The sequence below is a fragment of the Phalacrocorax carbo genome, chromosome 12, assembly GCF_963921805.1.
Source record: "Phalacrocorax carbo chromosome 12, bPhaCar2.1, whole genome shotgun sequence".
Classification (NCBI taxonomy): domain Eukaryota; kingdom Metazoa; phylum Chordata; class Aves; order Suliformes; family Phalacrocoracidae; genus Phalacrocorax; species Phalacrocorax carbo.
This window is the reverse complement of record NC_087524.1, coordinates 16,777,532-16,804,748: the sequence shown is the minus strand read 5'-3', so window position 1 is coordinate 16,804,748 and position 27,217 is coordinate 16,777,532. Positions and strand designations below refer to the sequence as shown.

Genomic DNA, 27,217 nt, shown 5'->3' with positions numbered 1-27,217 from the left:
TACTGCCATCAGCTGGCAAATCCCAACATTTCTCATTCACAGATTTTCACTTTTCACCTCTGGAAGAAGTTGGCTGTAGTCAAAGCTGCTTGGGCTGGTGGCTTTTGAATGGTGGTGGGGTTTTTTTTGGCAGTGACCTTCAGCAATAATTCTTAATAAACTGTTTCTGGAGAGGAGACCCTGTTGTGAGTCAGCAGCAGTTGACAAGATAGGAAATCAGGGATAAGAATTTGACAGTGGAGCGAGGCTGCTAGTGGGGTGCCACAGATCTGTGATAGGACTTGGACTATTCAGTGTATTCATAAATGATCTGGAAAAGAGATAAATAGCAAGATGACATTTGCTGCCAAGACTAATTTCTTCAGGACAGTAGTAACAAAAACAGCCTGCAAAGAGTTGCAGGAGTATGTTGGAGTATGTTGCAGTATTGAATCACTTGGAGATAGGGAAAAAAAAAAGACACATTAAATTCTGTGCCAGACAGCACAGTATTGCACATGAAGGAAAACAACTCTTACTATATACACCAAACAATGGGCTCTTAATTAAACACTGCAGCTCAGGAGACAAATTTCCGAGCTCCCTGTCAGTAGGCCCAGTAATGAATACTTATGACAGCTGGGAAAAAAAGCAAACAAACATCAAGTTAAGATTGTGACAGGAACAAAGGATGAAGCAGTCAGCATCACTGTGCCATTGCCCACGGCGCGCACACACGCTGTGTAGTTTTGGTAACTCGTTTCAAAAAGGATACAGAATTAGAAGATGCAGAAGGACAGAGTTGATAGACTTGGACCTTTCCACTTGGAGAAAAACTCCTAAGAGGATGTGATAAAGGATTATAAAAATCATGAATGACCTGATATAAATTAGAGCAGAAGCAATGAAAAATGTTAAAAAAACCAAACCCCACAGAATTATTTGATTGATTTGCAGATAATTCCCTTTCTTTTCCCTCCAAAACACTTCCACATCTTCACAATGACTGCTTTCTGAGGTTGCCAAAACATGTCATACATCAACAGAGAGTCCCTCATGAAGTACACATGTGGGGAAGCTTGCATGCTTTTGATACATGACAGAACTCATTGCCACAGGAAGCTGCTCAGGCCAAAATTATAAATGTGGTCCAAAAAATTATTAAATAAATTCATAGAGGACAGATCTCTCTATGAAGTACCACAAGCCAAAGCCACCTTCTACTCAGTAAGTCCCTAGTGTGGGAGGCTGGAAAGATAGGCTTGGGGAAAGATCACTCTATCCATGCCTTTCCATAGGCACCTGCTGCTATTCAGTGTCAGTCAACGACACATGGCAAGAAGGAGCTTTACTCTAAACGATTTTCTGTTCTTTTAACAGCTCTCCAAAAGACAGAGCTAAAGCTTTTTTAAATTCCTGAACCACTCTTATGTCTCTCATTGAGCAAATGGTGAAAGGAGATGCACACTAAACACCACAAGGCTTCTGGGAAAGGTGTACTGTAACCTTGAGAGAAGCTTACATCATACGTAAGTCATCTGGATAATTCTTCCTAAAACTCAGCTGCTGGTGAAATAAACAAAGCACAAAATTTCCCAGATGTGTGCTTCATGAGGAATTCTCAGTCAATGTATGATTTATAACTTGGCATCCTCAGAAAACACAAAATCATGATTCAGTGATGAAATGTAGATGTGGAATTGCTATGGAGGAAGAAAGAAAGGATTTATTCATAGATTAGCCTCAGCTCCTGTATTTGTAAACTTTTTCACTGCTTCCAAATGTTGCACTGGACAATTATTCTTCCTTTAATAGTAAGAAGATTAAGGCTGAGTGTTCAGATTCTCTTAACTTTCCATAACTGTTAGCCAAGTAAAGTTTCCTCTGCAAAAGTTGCAGGGTGAGCAAGTGCAATTTTGCACCACGCTTCTCAGCAAAAAAGGAAAGGCAGGTTGTCCCATTGGATTTCGGCCAGAGAAAGGTTTGCCATGAAAGCAGCAAGATCACCCCTACAGAAAGGAACCCTATTGATTTCTAGCATGCTTATCACTAGAGTTTCTCCTGCTGGACCAAAGGCAACCAACTTCACGGAGACACAGAGAACTGAAAAAAATAATGAAAAAGGAATCTTTAACAACCAAAACAAATAAGCTGGAAAAAGGCACGCTGGCTGAACAGAATTCCCAATCTAACCTTCATCCCCAGTAAGAAACAAAGCCAAACCTATGAGGGAGCAGGAAGGAAAGAAATGGGAAGGCGAAATCAGCAGAAATGCAAGGCAAAATAGAATGACAAGCACTGAACAGCACCAATATGAAATATACGTGTACATCAATACAGATATTTGGGCAGCCTTGGCTGAACGATGATTTAGCCTAGCATCCGTCTTCCCAACTCCCCTTGCACTGTCTACGGGGGTATTTTGTCAGAAGCATCACTGAGGATTCATTGGCGTTGCTCTCAATTGGCAACACTGACATCTTACTTTCGTTTCCGAATCTCCTTCCAGCTGCGTTTCTCTCTTTTTACTTTTTTCACAAGGTGAGATTCTCCATCAGTGCCTTCTGCAGATGCTGCCAAGTGAACGCAACTGTAACCTCACAGAGTTTCTCCATTCTGGCAGGCAGTCCTTTCCTGGGACACACTAGATGGCTAGACAGAATTGAGGGAGCAAGCGCATCCAGGCAGAGTCTAAAGCCTTCATTGGAAATAAAGACTTCCTATAGAATAGTGAAGGTCCCCCACACCACATGCATTGGGAGGGGGAGGGGGGCAGGGGGAAGAACAGTTTCAGTCTTTAGATAGGCACCTTGTCACACAAGGCTGAACACTGACCAAAGAACAACTGAGGATAATACAAGAGAGAAAATACATAAAGCCTTAGGTGTAAAGGCTTAAATGTCAGTAAACTGACATTTAATCCTATCTAATTAAATATGTTTTAAACAGTACATTAAAGACTTCTCAAATTCAAAGGTGGTGTCAGAAAGAGAGGACAGGGAATAAACTAGAATGATTAGAAAAGTGGAAAGAATAACATATGGGAATTTCAGTTTAGAAAAATTTACACTACTGCAACAGAAAGAGAAAACAAAACCACCTGAATTTATTCACTGGGAGAACGATGCTAGGAAAAAGGGAACGATCCAGTAGCATTGGGACCTAGTGAACAGCATCCCAGAAGTCACCATGCTGCATACCTACACAAGGTAGAGATTGGCTCTTTGAGTAGTTAAGGAAAAAAGGTATTGTACCAAAAATAAGGAAACTTCTAGAACTTGTAATATAACTTCAGCCTACCAGGAAAGGCCAAGCTCATAACGAAATCCTGCATTCAGTGGAACACAAAAGAATACTCAACCAATCCAAAAATAGCTGCTACTTCTTATTAACTGCCTCTTTGGCATACTCAGGGCAACTAGGAACTCCATCAGCAACCTCACTGATGGAAACTACTCAAATATCCTGATGTGCTCCCTCTTTGGTATTGTCTCTGCCCTAGGGTCCCTCCCCATTTGACCATCTTTTTCGGTGGATTTTGAGGTGGGCCAGGATGAGGAACAGATTCAGGACCAACTCCGTCCCCAGACACACCTCCTAGGAACCCACCGCTGGGAGTGAACTTGTCCTGAGGTCTGACTGCACAAAATTTGAGGTAGGGCATCCGAGCTGACAAGCTGGAAGGAAGAAACAACAAAAGCCGTTAAACTTGGCAAGATTGTAAGTGATGAGAAAGAGAAAGCGCATAGAGAATGAAAACTGTACAAAAGGGATTACACAAGTAAGGAGATTAGAGTAAGGAAAATTTAACCACAAAAATAATGATTTCTTGGGCTGCAAAAAAACTTCAGAGAGAGACCCATAAATTGGGTCATTTTTTATACCAGAACTGCTTCAAACCTTAAAAAGTGCATGGAGGACAAGGGACAAAATGACATGGCAGGCCTTTCCCAATAGCTGCTAGTGGTTTGTTTCACTTCAGTTATACCGGTGCAGTTTTACTGACTGGAACAGCATCGCAGACGTGAGAACTGACTGACCCCTGAGTGCAAACAAGCTGCATTTCCAACCACCAAGCAGTCCCCCCATGAAGTCCATGGGACTACTCATGCATAGCAAACACACTTCTACGTGCTGGAAATGATGGATATACAAATTTTCAGCCTCCATTGTGCCACTGAGAAATTAGTTGTGAATAACTATTTTCATCCTAGAGCACAGACTGCTGCCCTTCCTTCATTATTATTATTTGTGTTATTCACTCCCAGGTCCGAATTAGGTTTCGAGTACTTGTGTGTATTTCTACTCCTTTTAGCTTGCCCTCCTTCCCTGAATAAACACTTGTGACAGTTTCTTCAACTATATCTGAAGATACATTATATGAACTAGAAGCAGCTGAGCCAGTTGTACAGACTTCGCAGCCTCATCCATCTTTCCCTTCACCTGTGTTTTGTCCCATCCTTTCATTTTAACAGGCAACTCTGGATTTTTTCTTTTAATGAAATAAAACACCCATCATCTTTGCAATATTTTCTTTAGAATGTTTACTTTAATTTTGGTTTCCCTGCCTAATCTTTTTCACAAAGCAGTATGCATTTTTAAATCCCCCATGCAAAATAATTACAAAGATAATCCAGCTGAGTGTAATCAAACTGCAGGGTTCTTTATTTTCCTGGCCTTTTAATTTAATTTCACATGCTGTGGTCTTAAAGAAATATTAGGATTATATCATCTTGTTATTGTTTTGATTATGTGCCTGTAAAAATACGGAGCAATCGATTCTCTTCTTACCCACTGCCACACAGAAAACTCAGATAGCATATAGAATATTTTTGAAATAGAAACCTAGGGGAAGATCTCATAGATGAACATCAGTTTGTAATTTTCATAGTGAAAAAAAAAAAACAAGATGGAAGGGTAGTATTTCCTATCCAGCTGTAAAGGAAGAGGAACCCCTGTTTATTTGGTTGGTTTTTACTAATATTTTATGAAGACAGTAACTTCTTTGATAAAATAATTTGCTTTTAAACTTTTTCAATGCACCGATACCAATCCTGATGTGATTTTGTGGATATTTTAGCCATGGAAATAATCCCATTGACTCTAGCACCACTACCTGCACTTAAATTAGAGCTTCAGTAGCTCTCTCTGGATCAATACAAACCAGAAGTCATTCACAGAGTAACACTGTCATAAAAATAGTATAGGAGAAGAATCAGCTACGAGCCTAAATACATAAGGTCAGCCAAGCAATAAAAATACAACTTCTGTCTCTGCACATGCAGAAGGACCCTGTCTACATCCTAGCAGTCAGCTTTGGGCTTTACGAGGATCAGAGCACATCTGTATTAAAAAGTCTGAATACACAGTTGGAGCTTCAGATGCTTCCCTGCAAGCATCAAGGTCCTCAGCACACAGATGTTAATTTTTTCAGTCGGGGAAAGAGGGATCATTAGCAGATCTTAGCTAGCAAAGCAGCACCTGGAAAGGGAGCTCATCTTCCAACTAGTAAGACTGAAACAATGCAGGAATGGTGTTTTTGTTGTTTATTTTTTCCAATAGTAACCCATTGTACTGTCTGCAGGTATAAAAGAAAGCAAGGTGAGCCACCGAACAGGTATAACATACCCCCAAGACCTTAGAAACAGCAGTCAGAGCTGTTGCATTCCTCTTTAGCTGCTTCTTCTTCATTGCCTTCAAAGCAGGGCAGCGCACACCCATCCACCAACTCGCTGGTGACAAAGACATGGAAACTTGTAGTAGGGCCCATCTCATGGCAAGTCTGTCGTTGAGGCTTTCATTCAGGAGCCAATTACCACAATGACACACGTGTTTGTTTGGTCCAAGCTCTGCTGGCCTGGAAACACTCTCAGCAGGGCATCCCTAAAACTTGTCTTTCAGACATTTTTGCCTCAGTTATCTCAGAATATTCTTACTTAATACAAAGATGCAGTCACAGAATTATGCCTATGTCTTGTATAAATACTGAAAATTCTTTTCTGAGTGGACAATTTCAGCAACACTAAGTTAAAACCTCAGAAAAGGAGCATATTGATAACTAATACAGGCAGTCTCTTCCTAGATTTATGATTTTGCACTTGAGGAAAGCAATCACATGAGATTAATGGAGCAGATGTAAGTAGTTCTATTCAAACTTCCATAGTTAACGTTTGTTCTAGAAGTTTTACTAATAGCTTCTATGTGTTAATAACCTGAGAGACCACCACAGCTCAGTACTAAATATTTTTTAAAGTGCCTATAAACACAACAATCTAGACAGCAATTAGGCTATAAAAATTTCAGTTCCACAGCAACAGCGCACATGAAAGGGCATAGTCCTCTCTCCTCAGTAGAGTTTCGCATGGAAGAGCCTTTGGTTTCTCCAACATTGCTACATCCCAAGACCTGCTGCCCATGGCTGCAAACTGGTGTAAGTGGGCCACAGGCAGAACCCCAGATGAACACAGTGCCCACCAAGGGCACAGCTAGTGGAGCTCTGACTTGCTGTGTATCAGCCCTGCTATTAAAAAAAAAAAAAAAAAACCAAACCAAAAAACCCCACACCACATTGGAAAGGGATTGCAAGCTAATTCTACACACACACACTTGCTCTCAGCCAGGTATGACTACACAAATAAGTCCCTTCTGTAAAACGAGATCTTGAAGTCATTCAGACTCATGCATTCTTTTCACAAAAGCCTGAAGAACCCTGTTTTCTGAATTTCCTTGATTAAAATATAATTAAATACTGGGGACTATTTGGGATTTTTTTTCCTCCCCAAAAAGAAATGGTTACAGGCTTGATAGGGAAACTCATTTTTTTTAAACTACTGCTTAAAACCACCCTGTCGCGTCTGAAGTAATGGCTGATTCCAATCTTGTAATATTTTTTAAGCTCTTGCAGTGGTGAGAGCTTCTCTTGAACTCCAGAAAGAAAACTAAACTGAGTCACTGCATGCAAGCTTCCTCTGCTTATAGAGATGACATTTTCCTTACAAAATACTTTGGTTTTACATCAAGGGATAGAAGACAGGTCCTTAGATGCTGCATTCAAATCACCAGTTAATGAAGTTGCAATAATCATATTCTCCATTGGGTTTTGGCTGTCACTATAGTCACCTTCTTTCCTTCATAATATGCTTTTCATTGTTCTACTGCCCTTTTTCCAATTGCACTGCAAGTTCTTGGAAAGCAATCACACTTCTTGCCTAGGATTTATTGCTAGTCTTTTGCCAATAAGGACATGTACAAATCTCTCTTGTGATCATCCTGCAAAAGCAAGCTAAAAATATAGCAATTTACGAACAGGCTCATTTTGCATATTATATAGCATCAGTGTGCACTCATCAAAAAATTCTGAGATATATAAAAGGAGGTGGGCCCTTTTGGCTAGGCCGATCAAAGGCTCTGCCTGGGTGCCATAAATAAGTTTATTTTAGAATACCAGTCTACCTAAAAAGGAAAAAAAATTGCATTTGCATTGTGTTTTAGCAGTTGAAGGGCATTTTTCTTTCCATTTTATGAGGTTTACATGGTAAACTTTGCACTTTAAAAACTTCAGGTCTGAGAAAAATATCTTCCAAATTGGCCGTTTTAAAACTACTGTGATGACTAGTTTAGTTATCACTAAAACTTTAAAGTGGAGGGAGTTGTCTGTCTGTACAAATATGTAAAGGATTTTGCAGTTTCAGAGTGGAGTTGTATTTGGGGTTTGAAATATGTTTCAGGTTGTCTAACAAAGCTCACGCACACAGAAGCAGCAGGTAATGTGAGGGAAGTCTGATATTATGGCTAGGAAGGAATGGATCACGGTGAAGAGTATCTAGGTAATCACCGTATCCTGGTCGTGCTTATCTGACCATATTGTTTGCTTTTCATACAAACATCATAGTTTAATCATCAGCCTCTTTGAAAGGCTTGTCTTTTATCAGCCTATTACTTCTGACAGGGGCAGGCGTAGATGCAGGACTCTATGGATGTGTTTAAAGCTCCTCTGGCTTAGGGCTGTTAAAGTACCTCTGAAACATTGGGAGACTCAGTCCCTGGGTCTCCCCTGGACCCCTCCATTGGCTCCTTGGTTCTGATGGTGTCCTCTGTCAAACAACCTTCAACTGGGAAAATGGGCTGGGATTCAACCTCACCAACCTGGATTCGCTGCTAGCAGTGTGGTGTATCTCCATCACTAATGGCTAGATGATTCTGTGGTTCAGATAATTACTGAGGCTTAGAAACAAGAAGGCTAACGAAGATAAATGTTTCACCACCTCATAATTTGGGGTTCTTACTCAACCTGGAATGACCACAATTGTTATTATTTGGCTTTTCTTTTTATGATTCTCATCTTTGCCTTCCCTTCTTTGCTTATTCCTTTCCCCAGGTAATACAAGATGATACCAAATACCTATTTGGTTTCTATAATTAAAGCAGATGTAGTTGCTATTCAGTCCTAAAAGGGACAAGTGTTTCATGAAATGGGATTTTGCATCCAAGAAATGAGAAGTGATAACTGAGGAAAGAACATAAATTTGTTCCTAATAAATTATAAATGAACTTGCAAACACAATAAAACTCCATTTTTTTTACGTGTTCAGACTGGCAGAATTCTGAGTATAACAAGTAACTTATGTGTAATTTTGTGTCAAAACCTTCATATTCTTCAAAACGACGAAGATTTTCTGAGACTTATTCTCTGCTCAAAAATTATTCAGTGAAATACATTTTTGTATGTGAACTGCATTTACTCTTTTTGCTGCTCTAATAAGATTACTCATGTATCACATGGCATCAGTTAATTCTGGGTGTGCTTCTCACTGTAATCATCATGATTCGAGTGCAAGTATTTGTATAACAGTTATAAAATTCACTTCTTGGTATTTCAGCTAAGAAATTCACTTTGCATTGGGGGTTGCTTTAGTACAACTTAGTCACAAATGAACTTACACAAGGGACCACAGAAAAACCGCTAGCAAGGCCAAAGCAAATGAGTTGCAAAATTTAAAACCAATATTTGCTAGAAAACATTTGTGGTAGTCACTCAGCCCTACTTCTGAGTCCCTTACAAAATTCCTCACCATTGGACTTAACGTTGCAGGTCTACCTAAACCTCCCTCTGAAACTCATCTGAAATTTCCCTTGTACTACTGATACGGGTCTGTGTTCCCCTTGCAACTGTGACAGAACTTCTGCTTTTACTAATGTCTGTAGATCACATAATTTTCCTTCTTCTGACACTAAGTACCACATTGCAGGCACCAACCACCATGTAATGGAGCTAATACAGCTTTTACTTTTGACTTAACAAGTGGAAACACACATGCATGTACTTGGCTTTGGCTGCATGCTCACCCAGCTAAATCTATTGATGGAGTCTGCAGGACCTGGAACAAACTTCTTTTTAGATACCATAATCCTCAATATATTAATTTACTTTTACTGTTGGTCTTCCATATGCTGTCCGTCTTCATCTGCAGTGACAACCACCTACATTACTCCTTGCAAGTTTTAAAAACATTTTACTCACAGCAGCTTACAATGACAACTAAAAATGTGAAAACATATGCAATATAGATATAAGGCTCATGGCTCTGATAGCAGGTACGTAACTTGTCCTTTGTTCTTCATTTCAAGAAATTGCGCACCCCCTCCAAGAAAAAGCTTTCAAAAATAAAAAAGCACCAGGCCTCAAAAAAAATGTTGTTGGAGCTCCATACATGGTTGAAAGAAAAGTTGGAATATAGTTTGGGGGTAAATCTTGATCAAGTTCTGCCATTTGGATTATTGCTAGCAGCTTCTTTAATACGACTTTAACAATAAAACAACATTACTGTTACCATCTTGCTGAGGATGGGAGAAAAAGACCATAAAACTGAGTGGCACATTTAAAATTACTTGCAAAATATTGGCTGTCTGAAAACAACACACAATAACTGTAATTAATACCAGTCGTTTAAACTATTCCTGAAGTCTACTGAAATCTAACCCAGTATTGTATTGGTGGTAGCAACAACTGCATCCTAAACAATATTAAAAATGACAACAGAAAATAAAAATTCTCCATCAGAAGTCAGAAAGTTATACTTCACTGATCTGCTGAACAGAATAACACCTTTGCCCTGATTATTTATCAAGCTTTTTTGGGAGGATCTCAGGACTTTACTCTTTGGCTAAGCCTCACAAGTTCAACAGCCCATGGGTTATATAAACATTATTTTACAATGTGAACTATTTTCCCAGAAAAAGGATCACTCCAGGGGAGGACTATTTGGACCATTTCTTTTACAAAACTAATAGTGCTGTACTCGTACTACCATAGCTTCAGAGTGGCCAATGCTGAAGTCCACCCGAGCGGTACCCGGCCTCGCTGGCAGGCAATTCCAGGCACTTTCAGAAGAGTGGGGGAAAAAAAAAAAAAGCTGCAGGTTGTACCGCGCCTAAAAATGCCCAGTCTGGCCAGTATTTTCACGGAATAGAAGTTTGAATAAAGGCTTGGAAAAATGTCTTATTTTAAACAGTAAGCAAGCGAGCGGATGCGTTCATAAAACCGGGTTGCAACCGGCAGAAAACGATCACGTCTTGGCAGCGATGCCGCAACCGTGAGACGCGTTTCTTGTGCGTGGGGCTCCGCCTGCAGCCGGGGGGATGCTCCGGACGGACGGACAGACAGGCGGACGGGGTTCCCGCGGAGAGCTGCGGCAAGCCCCGAGCCCCCGGGAAGGGAGGGAGGACAGACGGACACAGAAGCCCTGCGAGCCCGGCCTGCCGCCGCCGGCGGAGACTCGGCTTTGCGGGTCCCGGGGGCGGGAGGGGAGCGTTGCGGAGCGCCCCGTTCGGCACCCGGCATCCGAGCGGGTTGGAGAGGCGCACCGTGCCGAGCAGCCCGCCCGCTCCGTGCCGCCGGCACCGGCACCTCCCGCAGCATCCCGCCGCCCGCTCCCGGCTGCGGCAGGGGGCGGCCCCCGCCCGGCCAACCCCCCGCTCCCCACGGCTGAGCCCCCGGCCCCTCCGCCCGGCCCCGGCGGGGACCAACACCGCTCGCAACAATGGGCACGTTTGCAGCGACGTGATATCACCTAATAACGCCGAATAAGGCGACGGCTGTAACGTTGAAGCCGTACGATCCTGCCGGTCTCACCACACGGCGCGGAAAGCTATTTGCAGATTTGCTAAGCCCTTTTGAATGAATGCATCTGCAGCTGACCTTTAACAATAGACGCTGAAATAGCACAATCTGTGGGACCAGATTTTGGGGGGGGGGGGGGGGGGGAGGGGGGGGGGTAGGCGGGAAGGGGGAAGGAAGAGATGGGTGAATATTGTAATCTCGGCAATCTCATTCACTTCCTTTCCCAAACCCCCACATACAGAGAGGGGGGAAAAAGCGATTTATATTTTTTTTCCTTTTAAGCGGGGCTCAAACGAGCAGTTTCCAGCGCCAGTTCGGCCACATGGCACCCCGAAAGCCACCGGCGGCGGGACCGGCGCGCAGCCCCGCGGGCATCGCTCCGCGGAGGGGCGACTGCGACAAGGATGCTCCAGCCCCCCTTCCCTCCCCTCCCCTGCTGCCGCTCTCTCACCTTCCCTGGCTTTCAGCAAGACGGTGTTGGCAACGATGTTTTCCAGCTCCATTGACGAGCTCGGGCAGCGCAGGCGGGCAGCACTGCAGCAGGACGTCACTCCCGAGGTGCGGAGTCTCCGGGTGACCACCCGCCTCCTGCCCCTAGCGCCTTATCCCCCCGTGCATGATTCCTGCCTGCCTGCCTGCCTCCCCCCCCCCCCCCCCCCCCCCCCCCCCCCTCCTTCTCCTCCTCCTCCTCCTCCTCCTCCTCCTCCTCCGCGCTCCCGGGCGGAGGCGGCGCTCCCCGCGCTATCTGCTCCCGCTGCGCCTCGCCTCGCCTCGCCTCGCCTCGCCTCGCCCCGCTACTCCATCCCCCGCCCCGCGGGCTCCCCGCCGGCCGGAGGGCTGGGGCGCTCCCGCCGCCCTCCCCCGGGGGTGTGGCACCGCCGGGCGGCCCCGCAGCCCCGCGCAGGCGCCATCCCCGCCGCCGGCTCCGCGGGGCCGGGCACGCCGGGACCTGTAGTCCTGGGGCCGCCCCGCCGCACCTGGCGCTGGCCCCGCCGCGTCGCCGCGGAGCGAGCGGCACCCCCAGGGACAGGGCCGGGCCGGAGCAGTCCCGGACAGCGGGAGGCGGCGGGGCGGCTCCTGCGCGGCAGGGAGGGGCGGTGGGAGGCCACGGGTCGACGCGATGCGACGCGGGGAGCGGTGCGTTGCGGGGGGCGATGCGGGGTGACCCTCGCGGCGCGGCCTGTCCCCGACGGCGGCGGCGCGGCGCAGCCCTGGTGCCGGGCGCCACCCCGCGGCGGCGGCTCCGGCCCGACCCGGCGACCCAGGGCTGCCCTGCCCTGCCCGGGCCCCCCCAGGGGCTCCCCGGCCCTGCCTGTGCCGCGGCAGGTCTCGGTGCCCCTCACAGCCGAGGGAAGGAGACCCCCACAACTGGCAGGCTTCACCCTCTGCCATGCCATGCACGCCCCTCTCCCCGGGCTCAAGGCACGGGCTTCTCGCATTTCTGGAAATCTTAAAAGTCCCCGAAGGAAGTACCCGAGGGAATCCCGTCTTTTCTGCCACAGCTCTTTTTTTTTTTTTTTAAATCTTGATAAGCAGTTGTGTGAGACATCAGCCACTTGTGGAAAGTTTGTGAATTTTAAGTGCTATATTGCAACAGAAATCCTCTTCTATGAAGGACAGATGCTCATATAAGCACGATTCTGATTTTCCTGGCAACAAGGTAGATCAATTCAGCAGGTCAAGCAAAGAATAAAATAAAGGAATAAAGGAATAAAACCAACCCATTACTCACACTCTTCCCCCAGCTGTATTTGCATTGATTAAATCCACATGAAGCAAATCAAATTAATGTGCACCTTCTTGTAAGTGGAGCACAGACACCACTTTTTTCTTCTTTTTTTTTTATTGTACCAATCATATTTCTCTCTACAGCCAGGCAGAAATGACGTGTAATAGCAGGACTTGCAGACTGCCTAGAACATATTTTCTGAACATAGGAAATAAATGAGAAATGCACCTAATGAATAATACCTTGAGCATTAGGATAAAACAGGTCTCATAAATGCCTTTTTTTATCCAATTAAGTGTCAAAGGTTAGGACTTTGAAAGTTATTGTGTGAAGCAGGTGGCACTGCTATGTGCAATCTTCCACACCCTCTCTCCTATCGCTTCAGAAAATGTTCAGCCTTGGGAAGCCATGCCATGTTGCGGTTACTTTCTTTGTAATGCCAAGATCTGTATAGCAGCAGTTGTGTCTGTAAGTACCAGAAGATTTTTCTCTGATTAAATAATTCTTAAGGGAAAAATTGCTTCCTGGAAGCCAGAGCCTTAGCACAGAGAGGAGGTTCCCAGTGCCTGCCCTGCTTGTTGTTTGACCACTTCTGCGCAAGGACGGATGCTCACTTGTAAACAGAGCACATTATGCTCAGGTTATGAGTGCATTTCACATCCCTGCCCAGCCTTCCACTGACGGTCATCACAAGGACAACGCCAGCATGAGAATATGGCTGATGCAGGAAGACACAGTTACACCGTTTATTACCTACAACGTTTTTAATGCTACAAGCAACCCCTCTCTCCAAAGGAAAAATCAACACAGGTGCCTTGGTCCCCATTTTGTGAGGCAGCACTCACTGCAGCAGCAAGCTCAACTTCTGCTGGCAGCAATGGGATACAGCATCAGGCTGTTCAGTCGGGAAGGATTTACCTTCACAGGAGACCCCACAGTGAGCACTGTTTGGTGTGTAACTTTTATACAGGTGCGCAAATGAAGAGGGCAGATCTTGAAGATCTTAAGTTTGAGTTGCACTTGGAAATCAGCATGTGCCCCCGACGGCTCTACTGCTCCTCTTTTTTCTTATACCTATATGTACCTCTGTAAACAGAGAGTAACCTGAAATGTTGCCCTGTGGGACAGAAGCAGGACTCCAGCGTGCTAATGTTGTCCTGTATACTTTGTAAGCGTTTATTTAATTCTTGAAAGGCTAAGTAGATTTATCAAAAGAGTTGCAACAGATATATATGGTGTTCATAAATGCCATGGAGCTACCTAGTGTTCATGAATGGCGCAGCTCTGAATCACTTCATGTTCCTGGCAGCCAAGGGCACAGTTACACAGGGGCAGCAATTGAACAGAGTTGTGCTGCTGCCAGGGTGGGTACTGCAACTAAGCCGGATGACTTCGCATTGAAGTGGACTAGGAGCAGTCACCTAACTGAAATGTGGCTGAGTGCAAGGAGTGGAAAGCTGAGCTCTGCTATCGGACTGCTGAGATTCTGCAATAACATGTTTGCCTTAGTTACACATCTACATGGAGAGCAGCAATTCTGACTTCATGTTTATCAGTAAGAATGATGGAGTGGGTTTTCTTAATGACTCTTACAGTATTTAACAAAATTAAACTTGTTTCTGATAAGTCTGAGTCAATGTGGTGCACTAGGACATGGAAGGACATGTGTTCACTAGCACAATGGCCTACTTTGAAAAACAAAATCAAGACAATCAGCCCTCACTGCATCTCTCTTTTCTACTACAGTTTTTAAAGCCTGAATAGACCACTGACACATGTCAAGGGTCTGCCTCAGCACCAGCCTCAGATCTATATGCCGCTTTTCATGGATGTGGCTCCCCACGGGTTGCCAGAACAAATGCCAATGCGCAGACCTACTCGCCTTAAAAGTCCATCAGCTGGTCTTTTCAAAACCCACTGCAGCATTTGGAGTCTGACCTCATGACTTCTTCATAGCTGTTAGTATCTTAATTTCTATGTCACCTGGAACACCTAGTTCACAAAAAACCAAAAAATTAAAAAATTAGTAAGAGGTAGGCTTGTTTACATCGTTTTCTCTCTTGACAACACAGTCCTTTAATTTCAAGGTATGTCCACACCCAATTTAATGGAGTGGTCGCGTTCCCTGTGAGTAGGGGAGATAGAAACAGGAGACCTGTGAGTCTGCTTCACTGCTTATCTATTTGCTGTTGTAAACTCTGGTGCTGAAATACTCAAGCATGGACACAAAGACAGGGTGGCAGGGAAGGAACACAGGTCTTCTTTGCTGGCCTAAAGATCCTGATGCAGTGCTTGCTGGGAGAAAAGGGAAAATTTAGTCTGAATCATATGCAGAAGCAGCTGATTTTGGAAGGAAAAAGAAGGCTACCAAAAAACAGTTAAGCTCTGAAAAATATGCTTTCTAAGGTACTTAATGTGTTTGGTTGTTCTGCTTTTAAATAAAACATCTTCATCCAAAGTCATTCAGGAAAGGGTCAGAAAAAACCCTTTTTGAGTGCCGAGCATCAGGATGAAGCGAGGTTGGCAGCCATCTTTCGTTTATGGGAAAAGAGAGGTTTGTAAATGAAACGCCAACACCGTGCGAGACCCAAATGCATCAGTGTAATAAGAATAGGAAAGCAGCAAGGCAGAGTGTGATATTCTGAGCCACTCTAAGGGATGAGTCATCAGCAGGGTGGGCTCACGCAGCTCCAGCCAGAAACACAGCAGCAACACACCCAGTCTTATCCTGCCACCAGAGAAAAACCACTGGGCCTCAGTACAGCCTGCTGGCAATGTCAGGGTAAGACCCCAAGTGAACCAGATGTCAAAAAGGCTTTTGCCTATCAGCTGGAAACATACCCTAGCAGCAGCCTGTTCATTATTAGCTCTAAGCTGGATGGTGTTTGAAATTGCTTCTGAAACTTATTCCTACAAATGGCCCAATTATTTTGCCTCCTGCTGAGATTCGGTATCAGCAGGTGGGAGCACACAGGCCTATGAGAAAGCATCTGCAGGCAGCTGTAACCTTCTGCAGAGCCCCTTTGCGTAAGGACAGAGGCTGCCATCTACCAACAGCCATGGGGTGATGCACGGTCTTGTCTAAACCAAACTTTTTTGCTTTGGTTTAGATAAAAATGTTTGTGCCTCTGTTGTTTCCTTCCATTTCAAACCGTTTTTTCAGTTATCTATTTCCTCAAGGTAGAGGCCAAATGATTGCTAGAGCATTTAAGCACATGGAATTAAATAACCTTCTAGAAGATGAGCAGATTTTTTTCTTTAAACAAGCAGTCGTATGCATCCTGTACTCTGCACAGACTCTGCCATTCGAAGACCCACAGTAGCAGGAGATCTGATTTGGGACATGCTTACCCCTTTCATCAAGTTTAGAGAGAAGCAGCTACCTTTTCACCAATGTTTTGTTGTGTTAATGATGATTTTTCAAAGAGCTCTTTAAAAACTCTCACAAAACAATAATGGTAACAACACACAAGCATTATCTACCACTTTTTATCAACAGAGCTCAATGTTTTTCACCAAAAAGACATACTTAATTATTCCCACATAGGAAAAAAGAGGCACAAAGTGAAAGCAGGCAGATAAGTATCCTAACCAAAAACAAAATTTACACCTTCCATTATCCATTCAAGTGCCTTATCTACTGCTCTGCACCTTGCAGCAAGACAAACTTCTCCCTAAAGCCTGCTGAAATCCGTGGAAAGTCTTTCACCAACATCAGATGCCTCAGTTTGAATCAGGCTTCAAGACTTTCATCCTTCACATGCCACCGTGTCCGTGCACTGCTGAGCTTGCCCTGTACCACTATGAACCAGCACTCCCTCACTGCAGGATGAGATATGAAACTGGGGCTTGTCCTGCCAGGTGAAGGCCTGTGGGAGACAGCAAAGCAGACAAACAACAAGATTTGGGAAAAGATGTGCATATGGTACCGCTCGATAGACTTATTTTGAACTTCAGAGGGCAAGAAGAACCAGCGTTAGCAGCTGCTCTAGCCTGTGTGAGAGCCAGCGCTGAGGAAAAAGGAGGAATTCTTTTGCCAGGTGCGCTTTGGCAGCGATAAAGTCCATCTTCACATTGTGAAGATGCCCGGTAAAAAGCAAAATGGAAAACAAACCCCCTGTTCAGTGGCAGCAGTTCAAGCTCTTATCCAGAAGTCTGAGCAGCTGAATTATGCTCCCTTCATAACAAAGCATGAGCAATATTTCCCCACCTGCAAGCCAAGTGTTTAAACAAAGAGTTTTACACAAACATAACTTTCCGGGGAGGGGGGGAAGGGCATCATTTTAGAATACATCGACTTAGAAGTTGTGAATAATCATCTGTGGGTGAGACAACCATCCTCAGGAAATCCTAGCAATAGCTCTTTTCTTGCTGCCACAATACAGCTCCAACAGCTGAGGGAAAGGAACCGCTGTGGCCCAGCCGTCACCCGGTGCACAGTTTGCTGCGCAGCCATGAGGGACTTGGCTAGGCGAGCACGCCTCTCTGTTCAAGGGGATGTGCCAGTCCAGCAGACATGGACGCAGACGTGCCATTCTGCACTGCTATTCAGGGAATCAACCCCAGTAATGGCTGATGTTTCTTTGCTTACTCTTCACCGACAGTCACTGCTCTGCAGGTCTCCTGGGCTCAGCTCTGCTCCTCACTGCTCTGCTGGCAGCCCTCAGCAGTGGCACGAAGATTTCCCTAACCTCTACTGTGGACACATCTCTCAACAACTGCTTCTTCCCTCTCCATCTCCCAGGGCTGCAGGCTACAGCACAGCTCACCGCACTGTGTCTGATATATTTTCTAACATACAAAGAGTTTACTCACTTCCACCTTTAGGCTTTGACAGGTTTTTAAGCAAGGGTGACCCTAACTTTTAGGCAACAGACGCGCAAATAAGCTGAGTAACTCAGCCAGCGGGATCCCCTTGCTCAGCCAGTGACCTTCCCAGCAATCCCCATCCAGCTGGCACTTTCAATCAGCCCTGGTTCATCACCAAGAGTCAAAACTGAACTTGTCTCTCACCCACCTTCAGGTTTCCCTTAGCAAAGCGCTAATGAGAAGCAGGGGGTACGTAAGGCTCCTTAACTCAGAACCTGCTAGTTCACTGACCCAGCACTGCACTTGCACACCTGTGCACACAAGCTCAAATGCACACGCAGAGCTCGTTAGAGGGTGTTGAGCCTGAAGGGAACAGCCTCAAAGTCAAAAGCAATAGCGATGTCTTTGAATTCAAGGAAATTGGTGGATGCAGGAAGCAGTTAGACTACGTGGGTGGACCCCACACTGGGGTATGTTCATCCTTTAGCATCCACATTTTCTTCCCACTCATCTTCCCAAGGCTACAGCAACAGTTTGTCTCCTGCACACTGGTGCAGAACACCGCCACCTTCATCATCTCCTTTTGGGCACCCCATCTTCATCAAAAGCCCAGCCAGCTGACCATTATCTCTGTGCGCGTATGAGTAGATAACATTATTCTGGATGCTCTGGTGGGCACTACAGTTTTTGAGGTGATTATCAGAGTCACATTTCCAGCTGTCACTGGCTACATCTGGATTAATAAAATTAGGAGTGCCACAAAAAGGCACTAGCAACTGAAACTAGTGATGATGTTAAAGGTCTCAGCCTGCTTTTGGACAACACTAACACTGCCCCAAACAGTTCCTGGACATAGTAGAGAGTTAATATTGGCTAGTGACCAACCCTAACAGGCAGGTTGCACGTAGCCTCCTTCTTTTGAGGGGCAGAGGGTTGGCTATTACAGAAGTGACCGGCCCATGCCAGACAGATAAGTACCAGGAATAAGTTTGCTAATTTGTTTGGAAATATATATGCAGTATGCACTGAGCTCATCCCAGGGGCCTGGGATGTAGCTGACATTGCTCCAGCTGCCTTTGGCCTTGGCCCCAGCTGCTCATGGCTAAGCTCATCCTGCTAGTGGAGCCAGACTTCTCTCTAGTTCACAAGGTGGAATCTCGCCTTCATAAAAGGCTGTAGATATTTACAAATATGAATATTAAACCAGAAATTATGAAAACCCAGAAGTGAAACTGGATTCAACTAGATTTGACTACTTAGATGAAGAAACACTCAAAAAGAAGTTGAGAAAATGGACTTTTAGAAAGTGTTTGATTTTCAGTACGCTGGGTTGTGCTCAGCACTTGTGCTGCTTCAAAGCACATGGCCTAAAACAGGGCCAGCAGCTGGTGGCTTCCTGGTGAAGGTGGTCTCTGTTGCTGCCACCATCAGTTATTTAACAAAAATAGCCTGAAAAAAACTTGTACTGCACGACTGACTCTGTTAAAGTAGCTCCTTTAGCTTGAGGTGTGGGAGCTTGGGCTTCAACAGCAAACTCTCTGAAGCCCCCAGCTTCAGAGGGATAGGTTTGCCTGTATCAGATGTGGTCCCTTCCACAAGCTGTACACCTTTCCTGTGCTGCTGACATCTGGCAGAAGACAGGAGGCCTGTGACGGGGTTTTACAGCTCTCCTACCTCCCCCAGAGCTAACGTACATCCCAACCGCTCCTCCTGGGGCTGGACCAGTGTGGTTCCCCAGTGACAGCCTGTGTAGCGACCAGAACTGGGGCGAACCTCCAGGGCAGATGGAGGCCACAGACACATGCCGAGCTTAACGCAGCGCTGCCCATTAGCGGCAATAAGTGCTTGCGTGGGAAATGGGGCAATGCTTTGGTTTGCATCAGCTCACAGCCGAGAGGAGCTAAGCAGGCACACAGCTATCGCGCCGGAGTTGTTTAACTACAATTAAACAACTATAATCTGAGCGAGCTCAATAAAGTCAGAGCCAATTGCATTTGAATAGTTTGTATATCTGGGATGTTTCTGAGCACGAGCCGTTTCGGTCTGTACCGGCACGCACCAAAACTCGGTCCCATCGGCGGCCCCGCCCCAGCTACATCAGCTCCGCGGGCCCCAGCGGCGGGCGCCGGGCTCAGCCCCTGCCCCGCTCGCAAACCGGTGCCGGGCGGGCGCGGCCGAGGGGCGGCCGCGCTACGGGCCCGCCCGAAGCCGCCCCGTCCCTCCCGCGGCCGCGGGGCCCGCCTCCGCCCGCCGCCGCGCTCAAGATGGCCGCCGCCCTGGGAAGGCTCCTGCGGAGCGCGGTAAGTGACCGCCCGGCCCTCCCCGGCCCCCCCCAGTCCCCCCGGCTCTGACCCCCGTTGTCCCCCCGCAGGTGCCCGCTGCTGCCGCCGCCGGGAGGGAGCTGACGGCGCGACCCCCGCCCTGCGCCCGCCGCCAGCTCAGCCTCGGTAAGTGCGAGGAACGCGGCGGGGACGGACGGACGCGCCGCTCCCGGGCCAGGCGGCGGGCGCCTCTCCTGCGGGTCCGGACGCCCCTGCGGAGGGCGAGGGGGAGGGGGAGGGGGAGGCGGCCCGGCCCGCTGCTATCTTTTCTCCCCCGCAGGCTGCCGGCGCTTCGCTCCAGCCGTTACACAACACGCCCCGTTTTTCAAGGGAACGGCTGTTGTTAACGGGGAGTTCAAGGAGATGAGCCTGGATGATTTCAAGGGGAAATACCTGGTCCTCTTCTTCTACCCCCTGGACTTGTGAGTGTGGTTTCCTCCCCTCTACGATGGGCCTCCGGCCTTGCTGAAGGTCATCACAAGTGCTGCTGCAGATCATGGCTGTCCAAAGCGGCGCTTTTTGCCTTATCCGGGCTAGCCTTGCAAGGCATATGTGTCCATTTCTGGAGCGTGAGCGACAAGGCTTGGGGGCAGGTGGCCACTGTGTGCCAAAGCAATGGGTCTGGAAGCTAGAGAGCATCTCCTAGCTGCAGGCCTTGCAAGTGTGGTTCCTCTTACCGCCAGGTCCCGGGGGTGAGGGCATTGCGGGTGCAGTTCGGGGTCGCGTTGGAGACTGTCTCCTTTTAAGCATCAGGGCTAGCAGAACCGCAGCTTGACAGCTGCAGTGCAAAGGGCAAACAGGGAGCATTGAGCCTGTCTAGAACACTTGAATTGCCAAGAACGTCCTGGTGTACGTGGGCACGTGGGGGAGGATTTAACCTGCAGTCCTTTCTGCTACAGGTTCCAAAAACTCTCTGTCTAGCGAGGGTCTAGCAGAGACAGTTTCTCCGTCTCTGCAAAAAATCTGTCTATAACCGAAGGCCAAAAACGGGTATGCTAGCTAGGTGGCTACGGCTGTTGCTTTGGGACTGACTGAGACTAATCTTGAGCAGGAAACATGGTTAAAATTACCAGGCTAAAGGAGGCGCTCTGCTACCTTAGTGCCTAGAAACAGACAAGAGAGTCTTTTCTAAAATAATTCTCTGAAAAGACTGCAGAATCATTACAACCTGTTCTCTCTTCCCACCCAGCACCTTTGTCTGCCCCACAGAAATTGTGGCTTTTAGCAACAAAGCAAATGAATTTCATGATGCAAACTGCGAAGTGGTGGCAGTTTCTGTGGATTCTCATTTTTGTCATCTGGCCTGGATCAATACGCCGCGAAAGGTATGAATTGAGCAGCTTTTTGGGGCTTTCTCTGTTGGTTTCCTTTCTTTTCACAAGAGCTCCTGAGAAAAAGCATTGAATAAATGATTGTGCAAACACCGATTTCAGTAGACTGCCTAAAGTAATATGTGATTAACTTCTACATTTGATGACATAATTCCGAACTCAGCCTTTGTTTTCTTGCTCTTTTCTTTAATAATTTGGGTATTTTTTTTCATCTTTGTTTTGCTCTTTTCATAGTCTTTTAGGTTACATCATATCCTTACAAAACATATCCTTATGTTTCTATGCCTCGAAAGACAAATACTCAGTATACATGTCACTGTCCGAAGCTTCTTGTTAGAGCTGATGGTTTGTGTGCACCCTCACAGAAATTGAACAGCAGCTGTTTAGTCATTATTGTTAACCAGTAGCGAACAGTGGTGGCTTCAGAATGGAAGGAGAAGAACAACCAGTTTATTGGAGCACTGGTATTATTAACTCTCACTTGCTGAAATAGTTTCACTTCTGCAATACAAACAGAGGCCATCAGCTTTCTTCAGGGAAAGAAGGCGATAAAGATGGCCCTTCACTGGAGAGGAGCCTCTTTCAGATGTATATAAAAACGCCCACTTTTGATCGCATAAAGCACCTCACTGGTTTGGTGAGTTGTAGCGGATCAGAAGCATCGCAGGAGGGTGCAGCAGCTCCTGTGCCATCAGTCATTACCCGTGTGGACAGCAGTCTGCAGTAGTGCTGGCAGACCAGAATGCCTCCTGGTGCATAGCTCTGCCATTGTAACATACAGGGGAGGGAGGAGAGTTTGGTAGGCTTAACATGGTGTGGCTGAACCTATTGAGAGTATTTAATTTTTCTGCATGCTTTGTTCAAAGCTCTAAAATGTGGTTGTGGACTGACTTCACCACTTAACACGAAAGCTGTTCAGCGTATGCCAGTCAGGGACTGCTTGTGCACATGGAGCAAAACACCCTGCAAAGGGTGGAAGGAATTCCGTGGTGGTGCAGACAGGAAAGTGACACCTGGAGAGGCTTAGGCCTTGGTTTCTCTGACATCTGTGCTCAAAGCTCTGCCTACGAGAACTCCGTTGCAGACTAGGATTTGTAGGATCAGGGTCAGAGTGACTGAGATTACACAATGATTCACCGGTGATGCCAGGAACAGAAAAGCTAACAAACTCTGGGTTTGTTTCAAGGATAGAGAGCTTATCTCTGCTGTGGTTCCCGTATATTGCAAAACTGAAAGAAATCTTGATTGACTCTCCAAATAGTATTTAAATTGATTTGGGCGAGGGGGAAAAAAAGCATGCACTAAACAGAGGGAGCAGCAGAACTCTGACGTACCTAGTGTGGCTGTTAGAAGCATTGTCTTTTGCCTGTTCGTAGTATGCAGTTTTGTCTTCCCTCCCCACCATGTTCATATTAATTTCGAACACTTAAATATGCAGTAGAAATTCAAAGCTTCAAAGCTCCTGAATAGGGTACAAGGGAAATCTTTCTGAAAAATCTATGGCTGTTGTCATAGGTGGCCTTTTACCACCAAAATAAGCAATTCTGAAATGGTCAGTGCAAAAGGAGTTTTCATGTTGCAGAGAAACCAAATGTTCCTGACTACTTCAAAAAAAACAAACCAAACAACAACCCCCCACCCCACCCGCACTGTTCCTTTCATGGAACAAATGGCATGAATGCGTTTTGTTGTTAGTGTACCCTCCTGAGCACCCAATCCAGCAGCTCAAGAAGGATAATCCCAAGAAGCGTTTTGTAACAAAATGGAATGTTATTCTTTTCTCTAGAGCGGTGGTTTGGGCAAAATGAATATTCCAGTTCTGTCGGACCTCACAAAACAGATCTCCCGCGATTATGGTGTGCTGCTAGAAGGGCCTGGCATAGCGCTAAGGTAACGCATGATACTGGGTTATGACACAACCTAATCTAAACCAACATGAGCCATGCTGTTCCCTTCTGCAGGGGAAACTGCACAAGGATCAAATGAAGACTGTAGGATGTTAACGTTTTTCTGCAGAACTTTGCCCTAGGAGAAGGGCACATGGCCATTGTGGTCATTGAGAATGGTTCCAGGCCTCTCTGAGAACACGTGCAGGGGAAAGCCAGCTATTCTGTTCTGAGTCAGTGGGAGAACTCCATGTCACTAAGGAAAATGAGTACGACAGAAGAGCATGTTAGTTTCACATTTTTTCACAATTTAGGGGTCTATCCCTTTTTTTGTTTGCTTTTTTGTTTTGTTTCTTCTGGAAGAAGAGACTGCCTTAACTTCTGTGTTAGAAGTTTCTAAAGCAGTAGTCCTAGAGGCCACTACAGTCAACCCAATAATTATCTAGAAGAAAAAAAAAAATTTCCTTCTCCACCATGGGAATACCTGTTAAAAGCAAATAGCGGTCCCTGAGATCCGTTGGATTGGGTAGGAGGCTTCTGGAGACCTTTGGCTCCCAATCTCTTTGGATCAGGAACTTCTGGCATTTATTTGTTGACAAGTTAATTAATATGGTAGGACTGGGACTTTGGTTTTCACAAATGTTTATATGCAACAGGATTTAATTTAGTAGCTTAATGCATAAGCAATTTTTTACTCAGTACCTTTGGATTTTCATATCAAAAATACATGGGAAGGATGCCGGCTATCAACTTTGAAATACAGGTGGAAATAGAAGTACTACCTGTACCATACATCTGTCTCTATTATTATTATTATTATTAGTCTTTATGCCTTCTCTGTAATTTCACAATACCATACCAGTTGACTGGCCCTTGGCTTTTGATCCCTGCACTAACAAACAATATATCACTGTATTGCTACTGTAACTCTGCTACGTGCATCTAAGAATAACTGCCTTGATGAAATAGTTCATCCAGCTTCTTGTGTTTGGTCTTGGAAGGTGATTCGCATTCCCTAAATTCTTGCTCAATTACAGAGGTCTCTTCATCATTGATCCAAATGGGATTATCAAGCATCTCAGTATCAACGATCTCCCCGTCGGTCGCAGCGTGGAAGAGACCCTCCGCTTGGTGAAAGCATTCCAGTATGTGGAAACCCACGGAGAGGTTTGCCCGGCAAACTGGACTCCAGACTCCCCTACAGTAAGTGTCTGCTAAATATCGGTTTTCTAATTATAGACCCTGGCATATTTTTGCATGCCTTAAGGGCTGAGAACCACTTGAATGTGAGGTGCTTGACTGAATCTGTCCCTGTTGTATAAACCTGAGGCTTTTATTGGTTGCACCAGTTTAGTCCATTTGTATGGTACTGTATGTGTGATCTCTGTGAAGGATCATTTTCTTTTAGAAGACACAAATTTTATTTAAAACTCTAAATTTGACTTGCACTCTCCACCAGTTGTCTTCAGAATTCTTACTTACTTAATGCCCTGCTTGATATTTAGCAGCAGAAACGTGTTATGTACTTAAACTTTGCAAGCAGTAGCTTGTACATCATTTGGGCTTTCATCTTTTAACCGAGTACAGAAACAGAAATAACCTATTGTTTTTATAAAGTACACATGGATTTTGTTGGATAAAATGTCAAATCTGTAATTTTTGTATCTTAGTTACAGCATATAATAACTAAAGTTTCTTTTCTTGACAGATCAAACCAAGCCCAGAAGCTTCTAAAGAATATTTTGAGAAAGTGCATACATAAACACTGAAATATGTGGACAAAACTCTTAGTTACTGTATGCTGAAGACATCAAGAAAGCAGCTGTGATTATAAAAAAAAAAGAATAAAAATAAAAGTTCTCATTTTCTGATATTTAAAAAGAAATTAAATGCTGAAATAGTTACTGACTCCCTTGTCTTCTTTTAAAAAGAAGGGTAAAAACTAAGGCTTTTTTCACCCCCCCGCTTTTGCAACTTGTTTCATTAATTTCTGTGACCACTGCTCCTCTTCGTGAATATGACAAGAATACAAATTACAGTTGTATTCCACTGGGTTTTTCCTGTCTCCTTAATTAGTTTTGGACCAGAAGAAACTGTCCCACGTTTTCTCACATGAAAAATGAAATTCTGTAACAGGAGTTTGAAATAATGAGGACAATACAGAAAATAAAATTTTGATATGTGGTCTGGTTCTAATCAGTTTTGCAGAGGAAGAGATGAATGTAACAAAAAAATCCCCGTTTTTCTGTGTAAATGCACTACAAGACAAAAGGAATATAAATATGTGCCATTTTAATCCTGCATACAGTCAAGATGCAATGCAGCTACACACGAGCATTAACGAGTATGAAGAACTAACATTCAGCTTGGGATATGGTAAAAACCTGAATCCCAATAGTGTACTTACTGGAGCTTAATGACAGTCATCTGTCATTTAAGGCATTGCTTATTGGCTTGAATCTGCCTCCAGGAAAACCTTACTAGGTGAAATGTTGTACTGCCTGAAAACAATGTAACATTTCTAGCTATAATAATAAATCTTCACAATGACTAGCAGCGGGTGTGTTACTTTTCTTTCACTTTTTCCCCAAAGATTCCCATTTCTCTATTTTGAAGAAGTTAGATTAAGTTGCATTGCCTTAGAAACTGTCTTCTCTACCTTTGTTCACAGCAGGCAGCTAACAGCTGGGATTGCCTTTGCGTACCGTGGTGAATAGCCTGTAGACAGTGGTGTGCTGCTAAGGGCTGGATAAATTGATACATTACTGAATGGGTTTGTGGTTTTCATCTTCAGCTCTTCTAAGCAGGGGAAAAGAATTAAGATAAACAGAAGTACAAGGGAAACACCTTGGCAAGATGGCTGTTGTGTCCTAAGTTCACTTTATAACAGGTATCAGGACTGCAACGTAAGTGAAAGGATGGAAAAATGAACCTGACATTGTGCGGTGCCTGGTGATGCTCCAGGTTTTGGTACTTGCAAATCTCTGTTCAGTCCCAGTGTTTTAGTTCTGTTTTGTGTAAATCCAATACTATCCATGCAATTTTTCCAAGAAACCTGATCTCCTGTGCCTACAATATGTGAAGTTAAACTCCTGCACAGCTCAGTTAATGCAAAATAACGTGCTAGTGGTGGTGATGGCAGCTGTTTGTGCCCATGAAACCACAGGGCAGCGACATGCTGGTCTTTTACCTGGATGTATCCTTCTCTTGCCTTAGCCATTTGAAGTCAATGCAGCGGACGCAGAGGGTTTCTCTGCAGTCCTGCTCTCGATGCTGCCTTCCCAGGTCGTGTGTGGAGAAACTGATGGAAGGGGAAAAGGCAATCAGCCCTTTCCTAACCAGAGTCTGCTCCCCGGGCTCTGGGGCCTGCCCTGAGGGTGCTCCTAGGCCACAGGCTGCAGCTTCCTGGTCTGGGGCCAGCCAGCAGCTCCCTCCCTCCCTCCTCCCTCCTCCACAGCAGGGTCATGGAATCATAGAATCATAAAGGTTGGAAAAGACCTCTAGGATCACCAAGTCCAACTGTCAACCCAGCATCCCCAGGCCTCCTAAACCATGTCCTGAAGTGCCACAACTACCCGTTTTTTGAACACCCCCAGGGATGGTGACTCCCCCACCTCTCTGGGCAGCCTGTGCCAATGCCTGGCCACTCTTTCAGTGAAGATATTTTTCCTAATACCCAGTCTAAACCTCCCCTGATGCAGCTTGAAGCCATTTCCTCTCGTCCTATTACTTGTTACTTAGGAGAAGAGACCGACCCCCACCTCACTCCAGCCCCTCTCAGGCAGCTGCAGAGAGCGATAAGGTCTCCCCTCAGCCTCCTCCAGGATAACCCCCCCAGCTCCCTCAGCCACTCCCCAGCACACTTGTGCTCCAGACCCTGCCCCAGCTCCATTGCCCTTCTCTGGACACGCTCCAGCACCTCAAGGTCCTCCTTGTCCCGAGGGGCCCAAACCTGAGCCCAGCATTCGAGGTGGGGCCTCCCCAGTGCCGAGCACAGGGGCCCCATCCCTGCCCGGCTCCTGCTGGCCACACCAGTGCTGACA

General features: G+C 45.6%; 2 protein-coding genes across 6 annotated transcripts in view; one reads left to right on the top strand and one right to left on the bottom strand.

Moving 5' to 3' along the window:
* The window catches only part of GRK5 (G protein-coupled receptor kinase 5), a 179,533-nt gene extending 167,900 nt beyond the window's left edge, over positions 1-11,633 (bottom strand). For 4 of the 5 annotated variants that reach the window (XM_064464268.1, XM_064464270.1, XM_064464271.1 and 1 more), the window contains exon 1: positions 3,589-3,658. In XM_064464268.1, the coding sequence (XP_064320338.1) occupies positions 3,589-3,643 (55 nt within the window). In that variant the 5' untranslated portion in view covers positions 3,644-3,658. Of the gene's footprint in view, positions 1-3,588; positions 3,659-11,549 lie in introns of those variants that run through there. The other variant, XM_064464269.1, reaches the window with a different exon arrangement.
* An 8,150-nt stretch (positions 11,634-19,783) lies between these two features.
* On the top strand, positions 19,784-25,076 carry PRDX3 (peroxiredoxin 3). The gene is made up of 7 exons (XM_064464284.1): positions 19,784-19,936; positions 20,008-20,083; positions 20,238-20,379; positions 21,147-21,282; positions 23,075-23,178; positions 24,212-24,377; positions 24,883-25,076. Exons 1-7 carry the CDS (start codon positions 19,901-19,903, stop codon positions 24,934-24,936), a joined length of 714 nt encoding a protein of 237 aa, XP_064320354.1. The 5' UTR covers positions 19,784-19,900; the 3' UTR covers positions 24,937-25,076.
* Positions 25,077-27,217: the final 2,141 nt, after the last annotated feature.

Coding starts and splice junctions, on each gene's coding strand:
- PRDX3 (XM_064464284.1), top strand. CDS start 19,901: ATGGCCGCCGCCCTGGGAAGGCTCCTGCGGAGCGCG. Junction 20,380..21,146: donor TTCTTCTACCCCCTGGACTT/GTGAGTGTGGTT, acceptor CTTCCCACCCAG/CACCTTTGTCTGCCCCACAG. Junction 21,283..23,074: donor GGATCAATACGCCGCGAAAG/GTATGAATTGAG, acceptor TCTTTTCTCTAG/AGCGGTGGTTTGGGCAAAAT.